This window comes from Dromiciops gliroides, chromosome 1, assembly GCF_019393635.1.
Source record: "Dromiciops gliroides isolate mDroGli1 chromosome 1, mDroGli1.pri, whole genome shotgun sequence".
NCBI lineage: Eukaryota > Metazoa > Chordata > Mammalia > Microbiotheria > Microbiotheriidae > Dromiciops > Dromiciops gliroides.
Window position 1 is genome coordinate 249,225,076 of NC_057861.1, and position 25,697 is coordinate 249,250,772.

Genomic DNA, 25,697 nt, shown 5'->3' on the forward strand with positions numbered 1-25,697 from the left:
CTTTTTAATGACGTAGGAATCACAAATTTTATCATTGTTCTATACCAACCAAGGCACCAGCTGCATATAGCATTGCTTGATCATTCAGAAAATCCTTCTTTGCAGTATGATAGCAACTGTATGCCAAGTCATAATGTTGCACTAAAAAACACAAGTCAGCCATTTTCCTGATTTGAAGTTCTGGTGCTTCTGGTGGATATCTGCAAATACATATGAAGGAAAAATATTTACCATTTATGCTCTCCCCTCCAAAATATAAACCATCACAAAATGTTTATAAAGTCACTCATATCATTAAAATGCTTCCTGTCACAAGGCACCCAGCACCAAAGAGATAGTTTCATTTTCTCCAAGACTGTTAAAAACAGAAGATTGCTTCCATATTTAATTAGTATACAGCCCCACATTGGGAATTCCTCCATAGCATGAGTATGATTTCTCTGTGGCCAAATTATGAACATCTGGGAATCTTGGCTTACTTAAGGAACACTCAAGTATTATTATAATCTTATACACTACAGAGAAAAGCCAGAAGGGATTATATTTTTATATTAATAAATTTAATTGATATAACTGAAAAGTATTACTAACTGTATTTTCATATATACTTTTTTATATTAGATCACAAAATTTTACAGTAAGCATAAAAATGTCAAACAATTTCTAGGTTTGAAAATCAGAGATCAGGAGCCAGCTAGGTGATGTAGTGGACAGAGCACTAGCCCTGGATTCAGGAGGACCCGAGTTCAAATCCAGCCTCAGACACTTAACACTTACTAGCTATGTGACCCTGGGCAAGTCACTTAACCCCAATTGCCCAGCCCAAAAAAAAAAGAAAGAAAGAAAGAAAATCAGAGAATCAGAGATCATTTAAAAAGTTTTACAGTACTTATCATTATAGCATCCTAGTGCTTGAAGTTCCCTTAGTTCTTCTCAGCTCTAAAGAGGAGGTTGTACTCTCAGTCACGGCACTGATCCACTGGGGAGCAATGAGTCGCTACCAAGAATAAAACAGATCTGATTCTGTGCCTTCCATCTCACACTGCACTTCTATGCAGCCCAATGTCCAATTCCCTCTGGGAAGAGGAAAATCACTTTCCACTCAATAATGAACATCCTCATACCTAGTCATATCCTATATAGCCCAGTGACTCTAAATTTGTTTTAGAAGCTTAGTTTAGAAGTTCTCCCCTTACCTTCATCACCTAGTAACCTATCCTCCTTTGAGGTTAATGCAATTCACATCTACCACCTATTCAAAATCCTGATAGCTGTTGTCTACAGACCTCAAAGACATTCCCCCTTCCTTTCTCAATGAGTTCAGTACCTGGCTCACAATTTTTCTCTTCTGCTCAATTCCTGGCTTCATACTTGGGAACTCCAACACACACAGATGACTCTCCCTCAAATACTCTGAACATTCAGTTCCTCAACCTATTCACTTCCTATGCTTTAGTCCTGCAATTGACCTCAGCTCCACATAAAGATGATCATACCTTCTTGCCAACACTCACAAATGTATCACTTCCATGTTCAAGAATCCTAAACTCCTTTTGGCTAACCATAATCTATTGGCTTTCCACCTCACTGTCTGCCTACCCTTACATGAAAACCTACTTTTCATCCATATCCATCACCTCTAATACAGCCACCCCTCAGTTCTCTTCCAGGTCATCTCTTCTGTACTTGCCACACTCTATTCTTTACCCATCTTGACTCCTTAGTGAACCAGTTCAACTCTACACTTTTCTCTTGAGTCCCTAGCCCCCTTGTCATATTGCCAATCTCACCCTGCTCAAGCTTCAACCTTGGATCAATTCCACAATCCTCTGCCTTAGCTCCCATACACATGCTGCTGAACCAAGGTGGAGAAAATTGCACAATTCTTCTGGCTGGGTCTACTACAAATTTATGTTACACAACTTCAACTGTGTCCCCAATGCTGCTGAACAACCCCATGTTCTTCAGAAGCTCTGTCACACCTTATCATTCCTCCTCAAACCTCTCATGGCTCCTCCTTTGCCCCACTCAGCTGAATTCTTTGCCTCATATTTTACAGAAAAAAAAAATGAGGTCACTTGTTCAGAGTTCCCTTTTTCCCCTCTTCGTCATCTCCTATCATTCAGATACTTTTGGCCGCTATCTCCTCCTTTATCCTTGTCTCACATGAAGAAGTAGCCTTATTTCTTACTAACACTAACCCTTCTACCTGAACAAATGATCCTATTCCACACCATCTGCTCTAACAAATTGCTCCCCATCATTTCCAATCATTTATTTTCAATCTCTACTGATTCATTCCCTACTACCTTCTAATATTCCCATGGCTCCCCAATCTTGAAAAACCCTCACCTGGATCCTTTCACCCATTCTAACAGTCATTCTATATCTTTCCTGCCTCTGAAAAGGTAGCCTACCTTTTTCTTCTTGAAAAACCTGGGGGGAGCTAGGTGGTGCAGTGGATAGAGCACCGGCCCTGGATTCAGGAGGACCTGAGTTCAAATCTGACCTCAGACACTTAACACTTACTAGCTGTGTGACCCTGGGCAAGTCACTTAACCCCAACTGCCTCACCCAAAAAAAAAAGAAAAGAAAAGAAAAAGAAAAAACTGTCTACAATAGCTGCCTCCACTTTCTTCTCATTCTTTTATTATCCAGCTTCTGACCTTATCATCCCACCATAATGGTCTCTCCAGTTACCAATGATCTCTTAATTGATAATGGCCCTTTCTCAATCCTCATTCTCCTTAACATCTCTACAGCTTCTGACATTGTTGATCTCCCTCTCCACCTTGATACTCTCTCCTCTCTACATTTCCAGGACATCACTCTCTCTCCAGGTTCTACTCTTAACTATCAGGCGGCTCCTCAGTCTCCTTTGCCAGATGTTCATCATACCCTCGTGCCAAGATGTCCCACAGGGTTATGTACAGAGCCTTCTTCTCTCCCCTGCTCCAATACCATACACTTGGTGATCTCATCAGCTTCCAGGGATTTAATTACCATCCATCTCTATACTAATAACTTTTAAATCTACCTATTCTGCTGTAACCTCTCTACTTACCTCCAATCTTGCATCTCCTTTGTCTTTCAGAAATCTTGAACTGGAATTTCAGTAGATACCTTAAACTTCACATGTTCAAAACTGAAGTCATGAATCCTCCCTCCTCCTACATTCTCTATTACAGGGAAGGGGAAGGGGTGGGGGGTGGGGGAGAACTGCACATACCATTCTCTCAGTCCCTCAGGCTCACAACCTAGGAGTCATCCTGGACACCAGTCTCTCAAACCTCCTCACACCCCCCCATCCCATGTCCAATCTGTTGCCAAGCCTTCTGGATTTCACCTTTGTAGGATTTCTTGAGTATGTCCCCTTTCCTCTGACACTGCCACCACTCTAGGACAGGGCCCCATCATTTCATGCCTTAACTATTAAATTGCCTGTTGGGGGACTGACCTGTCTCAAGTCTCTCCTCATTCCAATGTATCCTTCAATGAGTCACCAAAGTGATTCTCCTAAAGAGCTAGCCTGACTATGTCAATTCCCTAGTCCATAAGTTCCCATGGCTCCTTATCACATCCAGGATCAAATACAAAATGCTCTGTTTGGCATTTAAAGCCCTTCAAGACCTAGCCCCCTCCTACCTTTCAAGTCTTCCTTACTCCCTACTATACACTCTTAGATCCAGTGGCACTGGCCTTCTTGATGTTTCATGAACAAGGTACTTTACCTTTCATCTCAAAGCATTTTCTCTGACAGCCCCCATGTCTTGAATGCTCTCCTTTCTCAACTCTGTCTACTGGATCCTTTAAGTCCTAACTGAAATTCTATCTTCTACAGGAAATCTTTCCCAACCCCTCTTAATTCTAGGGCTTTCCCTTTGTTAATTATTTCCTTTTCATTCTTTATATAGCTTGTTTGTACATATTTGTTTACTTGCTGTCTCCCCTAGTACATTTTTTGAAAGTGCTCTATTAGGGAGCAGCTAGGTGGCATAGTACATAAAGCACCAGCCCTGGATTCAGGAGGACCTGAGTTCAAATCCGGCCTCAGACATTTGACACTTAACTAGCTGTGTGACCCTGGGCAAGTCACTTAATCCTCATTGCCCTACCAAAAAAAAAAAAGTGCTCTATTTCATTAAATCTCAATTTCTCCACTGTAGGAATATATTCAGTTTTGCAGGGTATGTTATTTCTTATTGTAATCCTCAATCCTTTGGCTTCCAGAATATGATATTCAAAGTTATTCATTCTTTTACAATGGTGACTGCTAATCTGTCAATTCTTACTGTTAGTCCATGGCACTTGAATTCTTTCTGGCTGCTTACAATATTTCTTCATTGACTTGGGAGTTCTGTTGTTGTTTTTTAAAATAATCCTGGAAATTTCCATTTTGGGTTATCTTTCAGGAGGTGACCAGTGGATTCTTTCAGTTTCTACTTTGCTTTCTGGTTCTAAGATATCTGGGAAGTGTTCCTGTATAATTTCTTGAAATATGATATGTAGGCTCTTTTTTTTTGTTTATGGCTTTCAAGGAGATCAATGATTCTTAAATTATCTATCACTGATCTATTTTCCAAATAAGCTGTTCTTCCTATCAGATATTTTATATTTTGTTTTGTTATTTCTTGATGTCTTATGAAACCATTAACTTCCATTTGGCTTCCATTAATTTTTCTTTCTCTCAGATGGGTTTAAATGCATTTTATTTTAGACAATGTACATGACATCTTTTTAAAAACAACGCCTCCACTCCAAATAAATCAAGGTCAAAAATAAATGAATAAAGCTCAAGATGACATCAGTCCAAGTTTGTCCAAGTCCTGGTGTTATGTAGATGACAAAAAGCAGCAGCCAGTTATGATGACAGGTGATTCAAAGTAATCAGCTGAATTTGTTAACGTTTTTCCATTTCTAAACCATCCTTAAAGAAAATCATATATGGGGTCACACCATCCTCATGGAAGTCCAAGAGAGCCACCGTGCCATCTGGATTCAGGTTTTCGCCTATGAAGAACTGATAGTTTTTAAAATTGGCAAGCCTTGATTTGTTCTACGGCTCTGGTCATAAAAGGTTTTACTCTATCTGGCTTGTGCTCTTCAAGTCTGCCTTTGATTGATTTCATGTAGTCTTTGATGCACTTTTTGCAGGATTCTTTTGTGAAACTAGTTTCTTGCGGATGATGGTTTATTACTATGTCAACTCCAGTGATTACAGTGGCATCTGTTCCTTCACCCTCAGGACTTTCAGCAGAGGCATTTCCACCAATGAGTGAATCATCAATGGTACCCTCTGTCCTATTGACCATCTTCCCCTCCACCTCCAGGCACAGCCCGTTTGTGAGATCTCCCGGATCTTGTAAATGTCAGAGAATATCTCATCATGGCTGATGAGGTCCCGGTAGGTGATCATGGCGGGGGAAGGAGGGAGGCGGCGGCTTGGCATTAGCGCTGTGGGGCCCAGAGCTCAGTGTGAGCGCGATGCGGCCGGAGCGGAGTTTGCGGGGGAGGGGGGAGAGAGCAGAAAAGCTTCCATTAATTTTTAATGAGTTATTTTCTTCAGTAAGTTTTTGTACCTTTTTTAAAAAACCAAATTGTTTATTCTTTTTTCATAACTTTATTGTACATCTCTTATTTATTTTCCGATTTTTTCTTCTACAACTCTTATTTGATTTCTAAAATATTTTTTGTTCTTTTAAAAAAATCTTTCTTTAACTCTTCTGGTAATTCTTCCTGTACTTGTGTTCAATATGCATTTTTCTTTGAGGCTTTGCTTGTACAGGTTTCCAAGTCACTATCTTCTTCTGTTTGCTTCTTGAGCTTCCCTGTCGCCAAAGTAGTTCTTTATAATCTGGTGTTTTTTTGGTTTGTTCATTCTTCCAGACTATCTTTATGTTAGTGTTGGACTCTGCTCACTTGTGGGATAGGTGTCTGGCCTAAATTTCTGCTGCTTTCACAGTTTAGTCTGGGAGCTTTCAAGTGTTTAGTTTTTCCAAATTAGTTTGATCAAGAGAAAGGTCTGTACACTGCCCTCCTGGTCCAAGGTCTGACAGTTCCTGACCCAGGTTTGGGGACTACTGGCTTGTGTGTAGTTGCATTTCAGTATATTGTTGCTAGATTTAGGCAGTGTTAGCTTGCTGAGAGGTTTTGCAGGTTCACAGCAAATGACTCTCCTTTGTTCTTCTCTCTGTCCTGGTTTTTTCACTGTAAACTTATGTGCTGAGCTAAAGGTTAGAACAGATTTTCCACTCTGTTCCTGGGCTCAGAGACACACAGTTGAGTTTCTATTATTTATTTTATGTTAGACCTCAGCTAGGACCCCACACTTGGTTGAGGCTGCTTTTCTGCACCCTAGATCTGTGATCTGGAATTGGTAAATGGGTGACAAAGATTACAGATATCTGGTTCTGCTCCTAACACTAGTTCAGGAGTCCTCTGGGATCTCTTTCTGCCCTGGTACTTCCTGTTCTAGTACTCTATTTCAGTTCCTTAGTCTTAGAATGCTCTAGTTCCCAACTCTGATTCTACCATGCTGCACTCCTGGGCAGCCCCCACCCTAGCATCTACAGACCTCTCTGCATTCCTAAATTGCCCTGGGCTGGAAAAAGGACTCATTGTGACTTTTTCTTAGCTTTCCCATTCAGAATTTGATCTGACATGTTTTCTAGATAGCTATAGAAGAGGTATGCTGGGTGATCTGGTCAAAAATGCCATCTCTCAATCCATCCCCCTCCCCCATGACATTAAGAGCTGCTTGAAAGTAAGTATTGTCTTTTGCCTCTTTTTGTATTTCCAGTGCTTGGAACAAAGTAGGTACTTAACAAATGTTTATAGGCCGATTCTATAATTAGATCTTTTTAGAATGAAATTATACACATACATACACACGCACACACTCTATACACAGAAAAACAATATGAAACAATATTTTATACAAATCAGATTTGGGGGGGAAACCATGTTTGAACAAATATGGCAAGCATGCTTACCTAAATTCACATAGCCAGTTATCTTTAAATATTAACATACTTAAAAGCTTTCTGAAATATACCATGAAACTGAATAATCATGTTGCATATTGTTAAATGAAATACTTTAAAGCTGTCTACCAAAATAATAGGATTTTTTGGGAAGACAATTAAGTTACACATAATCATTCAATAAGAGACTGAAATTTTACTCACAGCAACCCAGATGTATTCTTTAGCTCATTAATGCTCTTTTCTGGAACTTTACTGCCACTGAACCACTTTTTAGTTGCAGAAAATAATGATCGACTCAAACCTTTTCTTGATATCAGCTAGAAAGGAAAATTTAAACATGTGGATAAATCTGAGAATAAAACCAGTATTTTTCTTGTGCATTCAAGAAATCTGATATTAGTTATTAAGTATTCAACCAACAGCATGGCATTTGCAGAAAAAATGTACAGAATTATAAAAGTGCTGAGGAAAAAAATACTAATAATATTACTAATGTGCAATAAAATCTTATTCCCAGAATAAGAGTAGGAAGAGACCTTAGAAGTTAACCTACACATGAAAGACAATCGACTCTACAACATACTGAACAAGTTTTGTTTGAAAACCTCCAATGAGAAGGAACTCATAGCCTCTCAAGGCAGCCCATTTTACTTTGAATAGCTCTAAATATTAGGAAGTTTTTCTGAATCTCAAATTATCAATACCTCTCTTTGTACCTTCCATCCCATGCTCCTAGGAACAAGTCTGTTCCAAATTTCCTATTAGTAGTATTTCAAATACTTGCAGCTGTTACTGTACAAAGTCTTATCTGCTAAAAAATAAAGGCTAAATATCCTCAATTATTTCAACAAATTCCTACTGTCTAACTCAGTATCTCCCCATATTTTCAACAGAATTTGAATGAAACATTATCAAATGGCTTTGTTAAAACTTAGGTAAACTCTATCTGAAGTACTCCCCTCATCAATTATCTTCTCTATAGAAATAACTCCCAGATCCATTTGTCCAGCTGTACTCTGTCTTCTGAGCTCCAATCTCATATCAACAAATGCCATTTTGGGGCAGCTAGGTGGCGCAGTGGATAGAGCACCAGCCCTGTATTCAGGAGGACCTGAGTTCAAATCCAACCTCAGACACTTGATACTTTCTAGCTGTGTGACTCTGGGCAAGTCACTTAACCCCAATTGCCTCACACACACAAAAATCAATCAATAAATATAAAAACAAAACAAAACAAAAAAACAAATGCCATTTGGACATTCTGAAACAGACATCCCATAGACACCTAAAACACAACATGTCCAATACAGAACTCATTAACTTTCCTCCCAAATTCACCTTCTAAACTTCCCTGTCACCGTTAAGGGCATCACCATTCTTCCAGTTACTCAGGTTTGCAACTTTATCACCTTCCTCAATTCCTCACTCTCACTTACACAAGGGTCAAATCTTGTTTCTATCTCCATATTTCTCCTACACACTCCATTCTCTCTACCCTTAGGCCCTTCCCTAATTCAAGCCTTTATCACCTTTCATCTGGACTACTGCAATACTCACCTAAGTGGGTCTCCCTGTATCGAGTCCCTCCCCACTCTAATTCATCCTCCACACAGCTGCCATAATGATTTGTATAGAGCATAGGTCAGATCATGTCACATAAACACATCTCTCCCCCAATAAATTCCAGTGGCTATTACCTCTGGAATCAAATATAAACTGCTCTGTCCTTTAAAGCTCTTTACAGCCTGGCCCCTGACTATCTTTACAGGCCTCTTAAGACATTACTTCCTTCTCCTGACTTTGTGGTCCAACTGTACTGGTCACTTACTGCTCCTCATATACATCAATGACTTTGTACTTGCAGTCTCCCATGCCTGGAATGCTCTCCTTCCTCATTTCTATCTAGATTTTCTCATTATCCTTCAAAACTCATCTCAAGGGCCATGTTCTACATGAAGCCTTTTCTAATAGCTCCAGCTTCTTGTTTTCTCCCTACAAAAATTACCTCTTATTCACTTTGTATAAATTTTGTATACAGGTGAATGAAACAAAAAACATTTATTAAGCACTTAATATGTGCCAAGCACTGTGTTAAGTACTGGGGATACAAATATAAAAGCAAAGGCAACCCATGTCCTCACAAAACTTATATTCAAAAAGGGAAGACAATACATATGGGGAGCAATATTCTGGTTTAGAAAATTACAGGGATGCAGCATGGAACTGTAAAGGAGTAGACTGACATACCCTTTTCAGGAGAAATGGAAGAACTGATTTGATTGTTGGTTCTAGACCTACAAGGGGGAGAACATGGTGAGGTCCAGCTGGGTGGCTGGTAAAAAAAAATGGCCGTGAAAAAATGACTGGAGCCCCTCTCAAATAGTGGAGGCTTGCATTATTAAGTTCACAGTCAGCTGTCATCTATGACAGTCACTCATTTCAGAAAGTTACAGGGTGCTTAAATAACAATGACAAATAAGCCAAGCAGCTCAGTATTAAGAGCTGTCTTATTTATAAAATTAGAGACAACAGCAGTCCATAGTGGCCACTTGTGAAGTCAGAAAGACACGGATTCAAGTTTTGCCTTTGACACACATTAGCTATGTGACTATGAGCAGGTCACATAACTTTTCATATTATAGACAAGATGGTGATCTGCACCTGTGGATGGAGTCTTTACAGCAAAAGTTCTCCAAGCTAAAAAAATTACAGGTACGAATTTAACGAACAGTAGAAAACCTTCACACAGTTAACAGAATTTGAAGCCTAAAAGAGACCCCTCAGAGGCCAAAGTCTAATCAGACATACCATGTCTATAACATCCCTGATAAGTGGTCATTCAGGTTTTGTTTACAGGCTTCTATCATGGGAGAGACAGACTACTTCCATAGGTTACCATTCCCACTTAAACTTCCCAACATCAAGACTAAATCTGGATCTTTAACACAAAACCTAAATCTTTATCACTTTCCATTGGTTTCTTTTATGTCTGCCCTCATAGTCAAAAGATGAATAGAACTAATCCTCTTTATACCAACTAGCAACTTGAAGATAACTATTGTATACTGCTTTCCTTCTCCCCACTCACACCCCATCTTCATCTGGTATGGCTTCTAGTCTCCTCACCATGTAGAATACCCAGCCCCACCTATGCAATAAAGTAGGTCAATGGCTTTCTTAAAATGTAGTGACCGGGGGCAGCTAGATGGCGCAGTGGTTAAAGCACCGGCCCTGAATTCAGGAGTACCTGAGTTCAAATCCGGCCTCAGACACTTGACACTTACTAGCTGTGTGACCCTGGGCAAGTCACTTAACCCCCATTGCCTGCAAAAAAAAAAAAAAAAAAAAAATGTAGTGACCAAAACCAAGCAAAATGCCCTAATATGGTCTGACCAGGGCAAAGTAGAACAGAATTACCACCACCTTCGTTCTGGATTCAATACCTTTCAAGGGAATCTAGAATACTAGTATCTTTTTTGGGGGGCTATCATGTCAGACTGATAACTCATATTGAGCTCACAGTCCATTAAATACCTCAAGTCTGATGAGGAGTTTCCTTCTCCCAGAATCTGTTAATTAGTTTTTCAAAACTTATTTTGAAAAAAAAAAATTTAAGTTCTAATAGAGCAAATAGTATTTGATTTTTGATCAGACTTTTACTATAACAAGTTTACAATGGCAAATTTAAGAACTCTACTTATAATAGTAAGTATACAGTTATGTTCATAAGCCAATATCCTTTTAAACATAATTATTGGGGGGGGGGGGCAGCTAGGTGGCTCAGTGGATAGAGCACCGGCCCTGGATTCAGGAGGACCCGAGTTCAAATCCAACCTCAAACACCTGACACTAGCTGTGTGACCCTAGGCAACTCACTTAACCCTCATTGCCCTGCCCTCCCAAAAATTAAACATAATTATTTGTATACTTGCTGTTATCATGAACAGAATTCTAAAATTCAAAAAGCCTACCACAATAATAGCAAAATGTTCAATACCATTCCAACAAAAGATTATTTTAAAATATTATTTACTATTCCCCAAATAGTACAATAACAACCCCAAAAAGAGCAGTCCCCACTAACAAGGAAGGCCAAACTTGTATAGCTTGAAAACATCTTCAGGACACTCTTCTAAATTTTCAAAACAGAAACCTGGGGAATTTAAACAACTCAGTTTGTTTGGTGGAAGTATGTCCAATTATACATATAGAGCCATGTATTTCTGAGCATCTTATCTCTTCCATATGCATAGACACTCTTTGGGTTTATAACTACAAATAGTTCTTGCTTTATGTAAGTGGATCCCACAGACTTCTACATAAAACAATTTTTATGTAATGTGAATTTGCCCCAACTCACCCGCTTCACTTAGCCCCTACACACACACACACACACACACACACACACACACACACACACACACACACACACACACACAGAGGTATACACATGGTGACTTTGCACAGCCCTGCCTCACTTAGATCCAATTCACTGTATGTCATGACGTCATCTCCCTAATGTCATAGTCCTCTTCAAGAATGAAGCTGATAACAGCAACACAAAATAATACTTTTACACAAGTCATAAAATATATTAAAATGTAGACATATTAAATACTGTACCATGATAATAAACAAAATTATGAAATAAAAGGTAAAGTTAATGATAAAGTATTCTCAGTACTGTAAAGTTAACATAGGTGTGCAGATTTCTTTCAGAATTCTTTATATAAGGTCAAATGTGCATAACATTAATTTACATAAAGCAAGAATTATATGTATGTGGAAAGACTCCTCTGCTAACAATATAAAACTTTGAAAATGTATAAGGTAAGGGGCAGCTAGGTGGCGCAGTGGATAGAGCACCGGCCCTGGAGTCAGGAGTATCTGAGTTCAGACACTTAACACTTACTAGCTGTGTGATCCTGGGCAAGTCACTTAACCCCAACTGCCTCACTTAAAAAAAAAATGTATAAGGTATCACCAATTTCAGACAATTGCATGACATTTTATATAAATGTCATGCACATTTATTCACGTATATCTGTGGACTTATTTCATGTATATTAATATACTATTAACAAAGACTTAGGTAGAAATAACTTTAGAAGAACATTAACCTGCCTAATAGTACAACCTAACAGTAGCAGTTTTCTGCAGTGTTTGAATAGCTTACAAAGTACTTATTTCACCAAAACCCTGTGAAGTATCCAGTGAAAAGACTGGTATGGATCTTTATTTAACTGATGAAGAAAGTGAAATTTTAAAAGTTTAAGTGACTTGACTATGTTCACATGGCTGATAAGTGCCAGAGTCAGAATTAGAACCGAGGTCTTCATTCTATTATACCATACTGTCTCTTTAGCAGACAGCAAATCAGAACATTCTTTTTTCAATATTTATAATTTACTGAAATTTTACCTGATCATTTAGTTGCCGAATTGTTTTCTCTATATGTGGCAAAAGGCCTCGAAATGTGAATTCTTGTATGAACTGTCTAATTCGATCATGATCAGTGAGGGTTAAACATGCACCATGAAGTATTCCTGTGTTCATTTTTTTTGTTTCATGTATTGACAAAGCAGATTTTATGTGATCAGTTCCATCAAAGTGGCTGGCAGAGTCACTGGCTTGGTCCAATTGAAGTGGGTGAGCTTTGAAGTTATTTGGTAAACCATCTATTTAAAAAGCAGAGGTTTTATTTTAACATTATATAACAGAAAATTATAGTACTGATTAGACAGAAAACTATAATTCTTAAATTTATACTTGCAATTAACCTTAACATGTAAAATATAGAGATACCAACATTTATGCCTCCCAAATCCCAAATTTTTGAGCAAAACTAAAAATTAACTTTTACTTTATGCAATATGACTCAAAAATTCCTTAATTAAATCTAGAAAAACCTAAAATCTATTTAGGGAAAGACTATAATATTTTTAAAAGACTGAAAATTAAGTGTAAAAGAAGCTATGTTACAATTAAGTTCTTACCAAAACATATTAAATAACAGTGAAATTCTTAAATTATTAAAAATGTCAAACAGTATTTAAAATTACTCTTAATGCCTTTACTTCTCTAAGAAGAATTAAAAGTAAATTCAATTATGACTACTATTAAAAAGAAAAATTTTACATAAAACAAAGATAATTATTTAACTCAAGTCTCTAGAATAAAAGTTAACATGTCAAAATGAAATCATCTTTGGGTATAAAAGTTGGTCTATTTTAGAAACTTAATATACTTTTTCATAGTGAAAAATTGGTAAAAACAAAAACAACAACAACAAAAAACAAATAAAGACCTTTGACTTTATTATCTAATCCATCCAATGAAAGCATGCTACTATCAGCATTCTTATTTGAAGCTATAGTGTAAGGACCATCTTCATAAGATTCCTATTAAGAAGAGAAAAAATGGATTAGAAACTGTATTTAGATAGTAATACAAAAATCACCAAACCAAGTAATGTAGTATGGTTGCTTTGCTGATTCTTCCTAACAAGTGTACTTTCTAACAAAACAATATTTACTCCCTAACCAACAACTTCATCTACTTACCTATTTACCTTGCCATTCAGCTATCCTAATTGTTTCAAAGGGCATTTATTTCATCTGTATACTTATTCTTTGTCTATAAGTATGCACGTTTCTGCATATGTTTCTTTATGTTTAGAGATGTTCATGCATACATCTATGAAAGAGTAGGATGTTTGAGAAAAAGAACAAACGGTCAAATAGCTAATTAGGTATGGAGGGGAAAACATGGTGAAGAGTGTTGTGGAATAACGAAATGTATATGGTCAACTAAGAGTAAGAATCTATGCCAAGGATCAAGTATATTAAGATATTTCACACAAGTTGTACATCAGCATCCAATGGGATTGTAGTACATTAGCTAATGCTTAGTACTATCTGCCGATGGTTCTCAATCTGAACAGCTCACCTTCTGCCCTCCTTCCCGCCCCAGCTTCTTTCAAGTTCCTGGCATTCTTTCTATATAAATAAATGTAGCCCTGAAGGTAAATATTTACTTGGGTTGTTTTTTTCCTTAAGTTTTAGATTTTCTCACATCCAACTGATTAATTTTTTATTCCACTGTCTTTGCCTTAGCACCATACAAGAACAGTTAGCAAAATCAAAAGATCTGGAACAGTCTCTTGAGTTAACTGAAATGTCAGTTCTGGGATGATTTCTAGGTAAGTGAAAAATCACTATGAATGCATAAATTTGTACATAAAAGGAAATATATCGATTGGTTACTATCAATCATATTACAAACCCAGAGGAAATAAAAAGCAAATTCTTTACAACTGAGATTTTCATGTCATATTCAGTATCTTCAATAAGCAACACACTACGCAAAAGGTTAATCAGATTATGCTATACAGCACATCAAAATATATTTCACTTCCTTAAAAAAAGCTTTTCCTAATAGGGAAGTACAGTCAACATACCAAAACAGTTAATATACCAAAAGAAATAAATTAATTGATATATTCTAAAATGGAATGAGTCTTGCAAATCAGAGAAGAATTTGCAAAATCTCCCACTGATCTCCCACCTCAGTGCTTTCCCCTAGCAAAATGGCTCCTTTACTACTTGAAAACAACGAAGGAAGTAGGAAAAAAAATGAACAAAAGCTTAGAAGGAATAAAGAAGTTATAAGTCAGGAAAAAATTTTCATTTATCCAAATAATATAAGCTAAAGAAGGTAGCATGGTGATAAGCTTGTCAGAAAAAGAGAATACTACCAGAAAGAGTAAGTGGCTAATCAAGAATCTGCTACAGTCATTCACAACACAATTTATAAAACCTAAATTCTATCTTCTACACGCATAATAAACTTAACACAATATGCAAGTAATTTTTCAGTTCACTGAGAAATCATCAGCTAACTCTTGCTTTTCTTATCTGGAAAGAACATAGCCATGTAAGGAAGGATTTGTCATTGGTGGGTAAAATAAACTCAAACTAGTGCTAGTTTGCTCATGACTCAGTTTAATTAGTCACATTCCAGAAAATTACCACTGTAGTACCATTATCTTTTATAGCTAGGCCAAGGTGCTACAGATTAGAAAAAAAAAGTTATTCTAAAACCATCATAAGTAGCTTTGGAGATTTTGTGTTTGTGCTTTATTTGCTTGTTTTTACATATACCTGGTTTTGAATACTATTTTTCTGAAGATACTGACTCCAAGGATCTGGTATCTGTTCATCTGATGATCGATTAGATGTTCGAGAATTAATTTTAAGCAAATAGCAACCCTGAGTTCCATATCTCTGCTTCATTTCCTCATAAATAGAATCAGCTCTGAAATTAAAAGAAAAAAGAAAAAAAGAAAAAATATATGGCAATCTTTAGGCGATGTTAAGATTATTCATATATTTAAAACAAATCCAGAAAAATTAAACTTTCTGACAAGCCAAAAATTAAATATTGCAATTTATCTAATAGCAATGTATAATTAAAACTCAAATCAGCCTGACTAAAGATCTGTCTGAATTTGAACATCTCCTGAGGGCTGGAAAAGCTATCCTAGTAGACTACCATACAGTATAATTAAAAATACATCATACTGGCATTTGCAAAAGGGTTATGTTTGTTTAATACTACCATTTCTTCCAAAAAATTTGGAAGGAGAAGAAAAATAAGAAACATGAAAGAAGAAACTGAAGGTGAACTGTTTAGGTTAACAGGTTTCCTTTCCAGTTGCAGAGTCCTTAATGGCTGGTATTCTGGACTACTTCAAATTTATCAAATAAACATTCCTTTCTATTAGGTAAAACGATATAAAACTCTTACTGTAACTGACTAGTTACTAAATAAAAAGTTGCCTTCAAAAATAAACTATCAATACAATCTAGTAGATATTAAACAAGGATCATTAACAGTAAAAACCTACATGTATATAGAAGGGGCTTATCTGGATGATGTTAGTTGGCCAAAGTCAGCAATTTAGAGAAACAGCAGAGTATAAGAGTAAAATGGCTGTAATTATAAACAGACTCAAGATACCAAAGAATTGTACTTTCTTAGATCAAACAGAAATTCAAAATTCAGATCAACAACAGTTTAACTAGCATAACAAGAAGCCTACCTTTGTTCATCTCCTGCACTTACATCATGCAACAAGACGTAATACTTGAGTGTATTTGGTATAAACCATTTGGGGTAGGAATAGTCACTGCTGTGCTGAATTCGATGCTGCTCTTGGGACAATTTCAAAAACTGTTCCACAGGTTCAGGTTCACTAGAAGATGCTACCAACATACCTTGCAAAGCACATTATTAAGGTAACTATCACAATCCACAATGACACATAAGTATTTTATGGAAATAAAGTATTTTTTCAAAGAAACTGAAAGAGATTCAATTTTATAAACATTAGTTATAAATACTAAAAATATTTGCAAATACTCTAAGCAATTTCAACAGTCTAAGATTTTCAAAAGCTTTAATGACATGTCTAAACATGTCTAAGAGAATTTTACTGTAAAAATTCATGTTATTTTAAAGATGAGTTTATTAAAGACATCAATTAGAACTATTTATTCCTTTAACTGCCTGAAAGCTAATAAAAATCTAACTTCTTTATACGCAAAGTGTATTACAAGTGAATTTGTTTAAATGTTTAAGGATTTTTTTAAGTAGCAGCCATTACTTTCAAGCTAGGGTCCTGATTCTATTACTTAAGTAAGAAAATTCAAAAGCCACACAAACTTCAAAAGATGGAGACAGACAGAAAGACATAGAATATTACCAAAAAAAGCCATGGTGTTGTGTATAAACAATTTAAAACATTTAACATAATTTAATCTGGCTTTAACTTTCCATATACTAATATATATCTATATCTACATATATACACACACACACACACACACACACACACATATACATATATATACATATACACACACTACTATCTAGAGATATGCATGTCTATGGAGACAAATAAATATACATAAAAGCATATATATTCTGTTGTTCAATTTAGAATAAGCATACTCATGTTTGGGTAAAACTGCTTCCTGTAGAACATGAAGTTAAGTCTATGGATAATTTCTCTTAGATCCCTACTTTTTAAAGTATTAGGATCATAAGAAAACAAGAAGGCAATTTCTATGAGTTTAGGTTTCCTCTTTTTGAAAACCGTATCTTAAACCTGAAGGGAAGGTGAATGAACTTTTTACTTAACTTTTTGATTCTCAAAGTCCTCCCTAACCAATTCTCACTCTCCACAGCAATCTCCAACCTTTGTGTCTCTCCTTAAGGCTTCTATTGCATTCTCACTAAGCTGAGGTTGAAAAATGAGGGCCATCTATTCCTTCCTCTCCCTCTACCTCATCTCATGTCATTCTGACATCTTTCATAATTATTTCCTTTTACACCTGTCTCACATGAAGAGATAACTTTTTACCTTGCCAAAGGCAATCCCTCTAAATTCATCCTTCATCCCATTCCCTCCTGTCTCTTCCAGCAAATTGCCCCTATCATTCTCATCCTCTTTCTTACCTTCAATCTCTCCACTGGAGGGACTGAATTGGCTCCTTCCTTGCTGCCTTACAAATATGCTCATGTTTCCTCCCTCTTTCAAAGATCATCACATGATCCAATTATCCCGATTAGCTGTTATACCATATCTCTGTCCTGCTTCTCAGCTAAACTCCTTGGGAAAGTCATCTACATTAGGTGCTTCCTCTTTTTTTCTTGCTTTTTTCTGCTCTCTGTAATCTGACTTCTAACTTTATCATTCAAATAAAACTGCTCTCTCCATAGTTACCATATCTAATGGTCTTTTCTCCATACCTTTCTTGACCTTTCTGAGGCTTATGTCACTATTGATCATCATCTCCTCTCTAGGTTTTCATGACACTGCTTTTTCAGTCTTCTTTGCTAGGTCTTTATCCAAGTTGTGCCCAGTGATGAGTGTTCCCTAAGACCTTCCTGGGCTCACTTCTTGTTTTTTTCTCCTCTATAACATCTGTCCTTTGGCAATCTCATCACCTCGTGTGGGTTTGTTCAATGATCATTTCTATATAGATGATTCCCAGATCTGTATATTGAGGCCTACTCCTGCTCCTTAATTAGAGCCTTATATCACTAAATGCCTTTTGAATATCTCATCAGTATCTTAAAATCAAAATATAAAAAAATGAACTTATCTTTCCCCCTCCCCCAAATCCTTCCCTCATAACTTCTCTATTACAAAGGTAACATCATTTTTCTAGTTACCTAGTCTACTAACCAGCTTCCTCACTCTCATCTCACTCACATGACTAAATCGATTGCCAAATCTTGTCTTTTCTTTCTTCTCTTATAGCCATCTTTCAGATAAGTCCCATTTTCTCATAAAGCCACCACCTTAGGTAAGATGCTCAATACATCTCACCTGGACTACTGCAGAGCCTTTTAATTTGAATCCTTGCCTCAAGTCCTTCTTCATTCCAATCCATCTTTTACTCAGCTGTCAAAGTGATTTTCCTAAAGCAAAAATCTGACCATGCCATTCCCCTATTCAATAAACTCCAGTGGATCCCTCTAGGATGAAGTATAAACTCCTATTTGGCATTTAAAGCTCTTCATGACTTGGCCCCTTTTTTCCTCTTCTAGTCTTTCCTTCTTTACTTTCCTCCCCACATTCTACCACACAATTATGATAGTCTATTTGCTACTGCTTGCACAAGACACTCCCTCTCCTATCTCTGTGCTTTTGCACTAGCGATCCCCATGCCTAGTATACTTTTTTTACTCACCTAAGTATCTCTGGCTTCTTTTAAGTCTCAAATTCCCCCTTCTGCAAGAGGCCTTTCTTGGTCTTCCTAGCTAATAATGCCTTCCTCTCTGAGATTACTCTCCATATACTGTGTATATATGGTAGACGTGCCACATTATTTACAGGTTGTTTCGTCCATTAGAATGAGAGCTCCTTGAGGAATAGGACTGTTTTGACTTTTCTTTCACACCCTCCCACACCCTCAATGCTAGTAATACATCCCCCCCCCTTAAGATTATCTCCAATTTATCCTGTCTATACCTTGTTTGTACATAGTTGTCTGCATACTGTCTCCCTGATTAGACCATGAGCTCCTCCAAAACAGACTGGTTTTGCGTTTTGCCTCTTTGCATCCCCAGTACTTAGCACAGTGTCTAGCATACAGTAAGCATTTAAAATTGGTTTTGGGGTTTTGGGGGGGCAGGGAAATGAGGGTTAAGTGACTTGCCCAGGGTCACAGAGCTAGTAAGTGTCAAGTGTCTGAGGCCAGATTTGAATTCAGGTCTTCCTGAATCCAAGGCCGGTGCTTTATCTACTGTACCACCCAGGTGCCCCCATAGTAAGCATTTAATATATGGGGGGGGGGGGTGTTTGTTTTTTGGTGGGGCAATGAGTTTAGTGACTTGTCCAGGGTCACACAGCTAGTAAATGTCAAGTGTCTGAGGCTAGATTTGAACTCATGTCCTCCTGACTACAGGGCCAGTGATTTATCCACTGTGCCACCTAGCTGCCCCTCAGATGGTTTTTTTTGTTTTCTTTTTGCTAAATAGCTACCTAGACAAAGTATGACAATGATAGATTAGCACTTGATACAATCATCAAAGAAGATAAATTTCTGCCATTCCATTTAATATATCATTTCCATACAATTTCAATAATTTTCCTGCATAAAAATGCTTTCAAAACTAATAACACCTATCATCAAGTTTAAAGGATACATGCCAAGTAGTGGTTTAGAAATTCATGATCTGATGCTGGCATGGACTGAAGAAAACTTTCTCGGTAAGCTTCGAACCATGGAGTAGTAGCTGAAATTGAGAAGATATTTATAAAGGTAAAATTCTTCAGAAGGAAACATTTACAATTAAAATTAATAAATGTAGAAGGTGTAATTAAAACACGCAAATTAAAACTTTAGAAAAGAAATTGGCAATAGTTGTTCCCTCCCATACATACAAAATTATTTAAAAGAAAAAAGCATGCTTTAAGAATTAAAACTGGAATTAAGTTGTCTGAATCCCATACAAATCCATATTTCTTTAAGCTGCCTGTGGTGAATTCACATAAAAGAACACTATAAATTTTAGCTATAAGATAAAAAGGTACTATACAATTAAAACGGAGTACCATGCCATGGTTCTAAATTATAGATGAGATTATTTTATTAACAATAATCTCATAGCATTTCAGTAAATACCCTCTATTGAATAGAATTTAAAAATTTATGTATCTCAAAATGAGTATACTAAACTAGATCATATTAGTGGGAGATATATTTCCTCTTGTGGTCATATACATCTATTCATAAAATATCAAATTAACTCACCAAATTAGCCTACTGCATACCAACTATACTATTTTTTCATTTGAATTTGTTCTAATAACCACAAAAAAAGCCATGGTTTCCTGTTCAAGCAACATAAAACATTCAGTAGGACTGAATCTGGTCTTATATGACAATATATTGATCAAACAAACTTTTCTCAATGACAACATGCTGATTATTCCCTTACAACTTAAAAAATACTATGTAAAATACTGAAAGGGGCTCCAAAAGGCTGTAAAATAATCTATCTCAACAAGAAAAAGAGGCTCTCTTGCAGAGGGGTGGGTAGAATACAGGGGGAAATCCAAGAGACATAAGATATCAATAAAAAAATATATTTTAAAAAAGGAGTAATTTAACCAGCTCTGCTAAAATTAAGCTAAAGTTCCCCTAATTTGCCTTTTGTGTATATAAAACCCATTATTCTGTTAGGAAAATTGCTAATAAAAATAATAAATAGTAAACAATGGCCTTGAAGTGAGAAGACCTAAACTCCACCATTTACAAAAAGTATGTAACATTGAACAAGTCGCTTTCCTCTCTGATCTTCAGCTTCATCTATAAAACGAGAATGATATTTGCACTACTACTTTACAAAGTTGTTGTAATGCTTATATGAAGTAACAGATGAGAAAATATTTGGTAAACTATAAAAAATTATACACATTTGAGCAATAGCATATTACCACAAAGCAAAAAAAAAAGAAAGCATCTTAGACATTTTGCAATTTATTTTTTAAAAGACAATAAAAGAAAGCAAAGTAGATGACAGACTGGTAACTACTATGACACAGTAATTATCTCTTCAACCAACATATACATACAACATGAGCCTAAGAAAGTATGGTTTACAATCATAATATGCACACATTTAAAGTTAGCATCACTAGCAATGAAGTAAAAAAAGGGCAATTTAAAAAATCTGGTTGACCACAAAGGACATCCAAAGAAGCAAGCTATGGGTTAATTTACTTTTATTTATTTTTATTTTTGGTGAGGCAATAAGGGTTAAGTGACTTGCCCAGGGTCACACAGCTAGTAAGTGTTAAGTGTCTGAGGTCGAATTTGAACTCAGGTCCTCCTGAATCCAGAGCCAGTGCTCTATTCACTGTGCCACCTAGATGCCCCAATTTACTTTTACTTTTAATTATATTCGTTACCCCCCCACCCCAGCATAGCCCAAAATGATATAAAGCATTCAGTTTATTTCTTCTTTTTATTTCTAGGCATATAGTAACCAAAGAAAGTAAGGGGAAAGAAATAGTCAACTTTATGTGAACAAATAAGATATATGTCCCTAAATTCAGTTCACAGGATTCTAAATACTTATGGTGGGAAAGAACTGGAAACTCAGGCAAGGATCCATGGGGCAATGGTAGATCTAAAAGAAAAATTTGAAGAGAATTCAAATTCTTTACTTAGTCTATATAGACTGTTGAACCTCATTTAGATAGGTATGTCCCACTGCAGCTGACCTAAAAATTTACAAGAAGTATTTGTTAAAGGCGAATAATATAAAGAATATATCTTACTTTATTGATTATATAATTTAAGCACAAAAATTGACCATAAATTTGATTGCCAAAAAAGTACAAATGAAAAATTAAGTATTTTCTTAACTTTCAGTCTAAAAATTTTTGAGTCCAAAAATATTTTGAGCACCAAAGGCTTCTAATACATGATACAATAGATGTATACAATTAAATTTTGGAATTTTGAACACAATAGTCATGAGTAATATAGAATATTCCAAATACCAATATTTGCTTTAAAATTCTAACATAAATTTAAAACCTACATTCTTTTATATCCCCACTAATAATATAATAAAGTAAAATGTATAAAGCAATTAAACTTTCTTTATTAGAGATGGCAGGGATTTGTACCAGAAAGCAAACTACTTCCCTTCAATTATAAATCCTACCAAAATTAAGCAGCAGTTAATGTGGCACTTTCTCCCCAATATCACTAGTCCTGAGTGTGACAAGAAAAACCTTTAAGAGCAAGAATTAGACTAAATGGGAATCAAACAGTTTATGTCTAATAATATTAGGAAAAAAGTTCTCAGCATAATGGCTAAGATTTGTGAATCCTTCTACCTTGTGATTTAGCTATAGCTTCAAAATCTCCAGTGAGATTCTATTTTTCGGGAAATCTCTAAACAAAGCCCCTAATACAATACTTAAGTTACTACCAAGCACTATTTTTACCTCTATTACAAAATAATCCAATGATTCAAAGATCTATGAGTTTTACCTACTTTAAAGGACTTCTACAAACTGTCTCCAACCTATCTTTCTCACTTTTGTACTAAAACTTTAGAATACTTGTTCATCAGTAAGACATGCAAAGATGCAAAGTCAACCAGGCTTAGGTATCTTGCTTTTTTCTCAGGATTCAAAGATAAGGAACCTTTGAACAAATCCCTTAACCTTTTTGGCCTCATCTATTTAAAAAAAGGGGGGGAGGGGGCAGCTAGGTGGCACAGTGGATAAAGCACTGGCCCTGGACTCAGGAGGACCTGAGTTCAAATCCAGACTCAGATACTTGACACTTACTAGCTGTGTGACCCTGGGCAGGTCACTTTACCCTCATTGCCCCACAAAAAAAGGGGGAAGGGGGGAAGTGAGAGGTGGGATTTAATCATCTCTACAATTCCCTGCCAAATCTAAGATGTTATAATTCATCTTATGTTGGAATCACAGTTAATACTGCATCAGGGTACAGCTGTATATATACTAGTAAGGAAATACTGTTAAGAAATCAAATGTGATACTATACACAAAATGCTTTGTAAACTATCAAACCCTAAAGTATTATACGACTAACTGTAAACTACTGTTATTACTCATAACACCTAAAAAACTCCACTAGGTATTAACAAACTACAGTTGTAAAACAATATACATAATAACTATACCAGAACAATAACAGAATATTTGAAACTGAATGATATAAAATTGTAATGATCAAGTTTGTGCCCAAAGAAGAGATATAAGAAATCAACTTTCTCCTTTCTTTGGGTAAGTGGGAAGAGGAAAATAATTATGGGCATGGAATACTGCAGAGATTGTCTTTACCCATGTGTTGGTTACTTTTGCTGAACTTTTTTTTCCGAAGGGGTAGGGATATATTGCAAAAATATAGGTGATGCAAAAAACAATTATGAATAACAGTTGACAGAGAAAGACAGAGAAAGGGAGAAGCCCTCTCCCAAAGAGAGAAAAGGCATCTCCCTTCTTTTTTGTTTTTTTTTTTTGTTTTTTTTTATGCAGAGGTGAGCATCTTTGGGTGTATAACACTACAGATGTCAGGCATTTTCAATGTGTTAGTTTTGCTAGATTTTAAAAATTCTTCCTTATAAAGGCTGCCTAAAGGAGGGTTGTAGAGGGATATACTGTGAAACGTAGGTGATATATATTATTTGTTTCTTTTGTAATTCTATGTATTTTATCTTATGCATTTTAAAACATTCTGAGAAGGGGTCCATAGACTTCATCTGACTGTTTAAGGAGTCCATGACACAAAAAGTTAAAGAAAAACTGTTCTAAATCAACCAGTAAGTTATCTATTAAATATGTATATGTTTAACATTATGTACACATTGCCTAGTATACAATATAATGAAGTAATAAAACTGCAAAGAGTACAAAAAATTTAACTTCATTTGTTGCTAAAAGTTACTTTCATATTCTAAACCAAACTACAAATTACTTTATAACTTCTTGTTAACACAAAGCAATGGACTAAAATTATCTAAGAATTTCAAAGAAATTAATCCTGAGTCCTATAGTCAACATTTTACAGAAAGCTTTCAAAAATGGAGTGTTACTCATGGTCTCTTGTCCTTGAAAAAAACCTACATTTAAGAAAATGACTGTAATTTAATAAACCACATTAAACATTCCCCTAAAATACTAGAAATACTAAATACTAAAACATCAGAAAAACTAAAAGTTTTAAGTCTTTAATCTAAATATTATATTGTGACATGTATAGCAGTGTAATCAATAACAGGGAAAAACATTAAAAATGTTTTTAAAATAAATTACATATTTAGAAACAAAAGCATGGTCATTCTGTCCCCTCACTTTTCAGAATAAAGTGAAGCTCAAATTATTCTATTAAAGGGCTATGTCTATAATTTGTAAAATTAATGTTCTAATTAAAAACCAAAGAATAAAGTTAAAGGAAAGAAGCAGACAGCCATCACCAAAACTACATATTTTGGGGGAAATTGTAAAGGTGTATCAAGTAAGGAAGATGGCTAAATAGAATTAGAAGAATAAGGAAAGGTTGATGGAGTACACCAACAAGGAGAAGACTAAGGGCAATATGGAAAACTCACATCCACCACAAGAAATACCTGAATATAACGTGGATTCTTTCAGTTCCATCAGTGTGTCTTTCCAATTACTGTACCAAGGAACACTAGCTTTAATTGATCGATCTGATAGAGAAAATATGGCATTGTTAAACTAAGCCAATTTACATGAACAGATACCAATTATTTCCTTTTAATGAATGGGGTGGGTGGGACAGAGGGGCTGAAGGGTAAATATGTGTATAATAACATCATTGGAAGAGAACAGAAATTTGTCTTGTTAATTCACAGCATTTTTATTAAATAGTTTAATCCAGATATAATTCATAACAAACTCCACAGGCTACTTTCTGATAATTCCCCTACAAAGATAAAGATTCCCAGTTTGCAGAAAACAAAAAATGAAATAAATCAGATTAACAGTGAAAAGTGCTGTAATACTAGTGAAAGGCATAATATTACACATATAGACCATATCTCTTTCTTTTTTTGGCTCTTAGATTTTTATTTGTTTTGCTGAAATGACTGGGAGTTTGGGTAAGTTTTCAAGATAAAGCACTCAGCTATAGCTTAACTCCTTTCCCTTCCTGTATATGAACAGCACCAAATCAAATTATTTCATTAGCAAAAAGGACTGTTAAAGTCAGGGACAAGAGTAAAAAACCATTATGCCAGATTATTTGCTATAATTAGATCACAGAATTAATCATAACTAGCTCAGCAACACACTGCTTCCATAGGTTATCAAATGGTTTTGTTATAAAAAGTTCTTTATTATGAAATTGGCTGTAATTGTATTTCACCAGTAGCTTGAAGGGTGTTTTTTGTTTGTTTGTTTTAAACCTTTATTTTTTAAAAACTACTACTATTTTTCTGTTTTTTTAATTGAACAAAAAGTTTTAGGTCTTCTGAAATTAAAAAAAAAAAACAACTGAAAAAAACCTAAACAACTTTTATTCTTTAGGCATGCACAAACAAAACCTAACATCAAGGTCAGATATCTGCTTATACCTGTTACTAAACATTTAAGTGCCTTTCAGATCAGAAAAAGCATTAAAG

The 25,697-nt window shown here is 35.8% G+C and overlaps 1 protein-coding gene and 1 pseudogene across 3 annotated transcripts in view; both read right to left on the minus strand.

Moving 5' to 3' along the window:
• The window catches only part of TRAPPC8 (trafficking protein particle complex subunit 8), a 141,183-nt gene that overhangs the window by 92,297 nt on the left and 23,189 nt on the right, over nucleotides 1–25,697 (minus strand). For 2 of the 3 annotated variants that reach the window (XM_043978484.1, XM_043978486.1), the window contains 8 exons: nucleotides 24,681–24,764; nucleotides 19,707–19,796; nucleotides 16,090–16,264; nucleotides 15,149–15,302; nucleotides 13,294–13,387; nucleotides 12,408–12,664; nucleotides 7,188–7,303; nucleotides 50–200 (listed from right to left, as the gene is read on the minus strand). In XM_043978484.1, the coding sequence (XP_043834419.1) occupies nucleotides 50–200; nucleotides 7,188–7,303; nucleotides 12,408–12,664; nucleotides 13,294–13,387; nucleotides 15,149–15,302; nucleotides 16,090–16,264; nucleotides 19,707–19,796; nucleotides 24,681–24,764 (1,121 nt within the window). The remainder of the gene's footprint in view (nucleotides 1–49; nucleotides 201–7,187; nucleotides 7,304–12,407; nucleotides 12,665–13,293; nucleotides 13,388–15,148; nucleotides 15,303–16,089; nucleotides 16,265–19,706; nucleotides 19,797–24,680; nucleotides 24,765–25,697) is intronic. The other variant, XM_043978485.1, reaches the window with a different exon arrangement.
• LOC122736340 lies at nucleotides 4,754–5,464 on the minus strand (annotated as a pseudogene).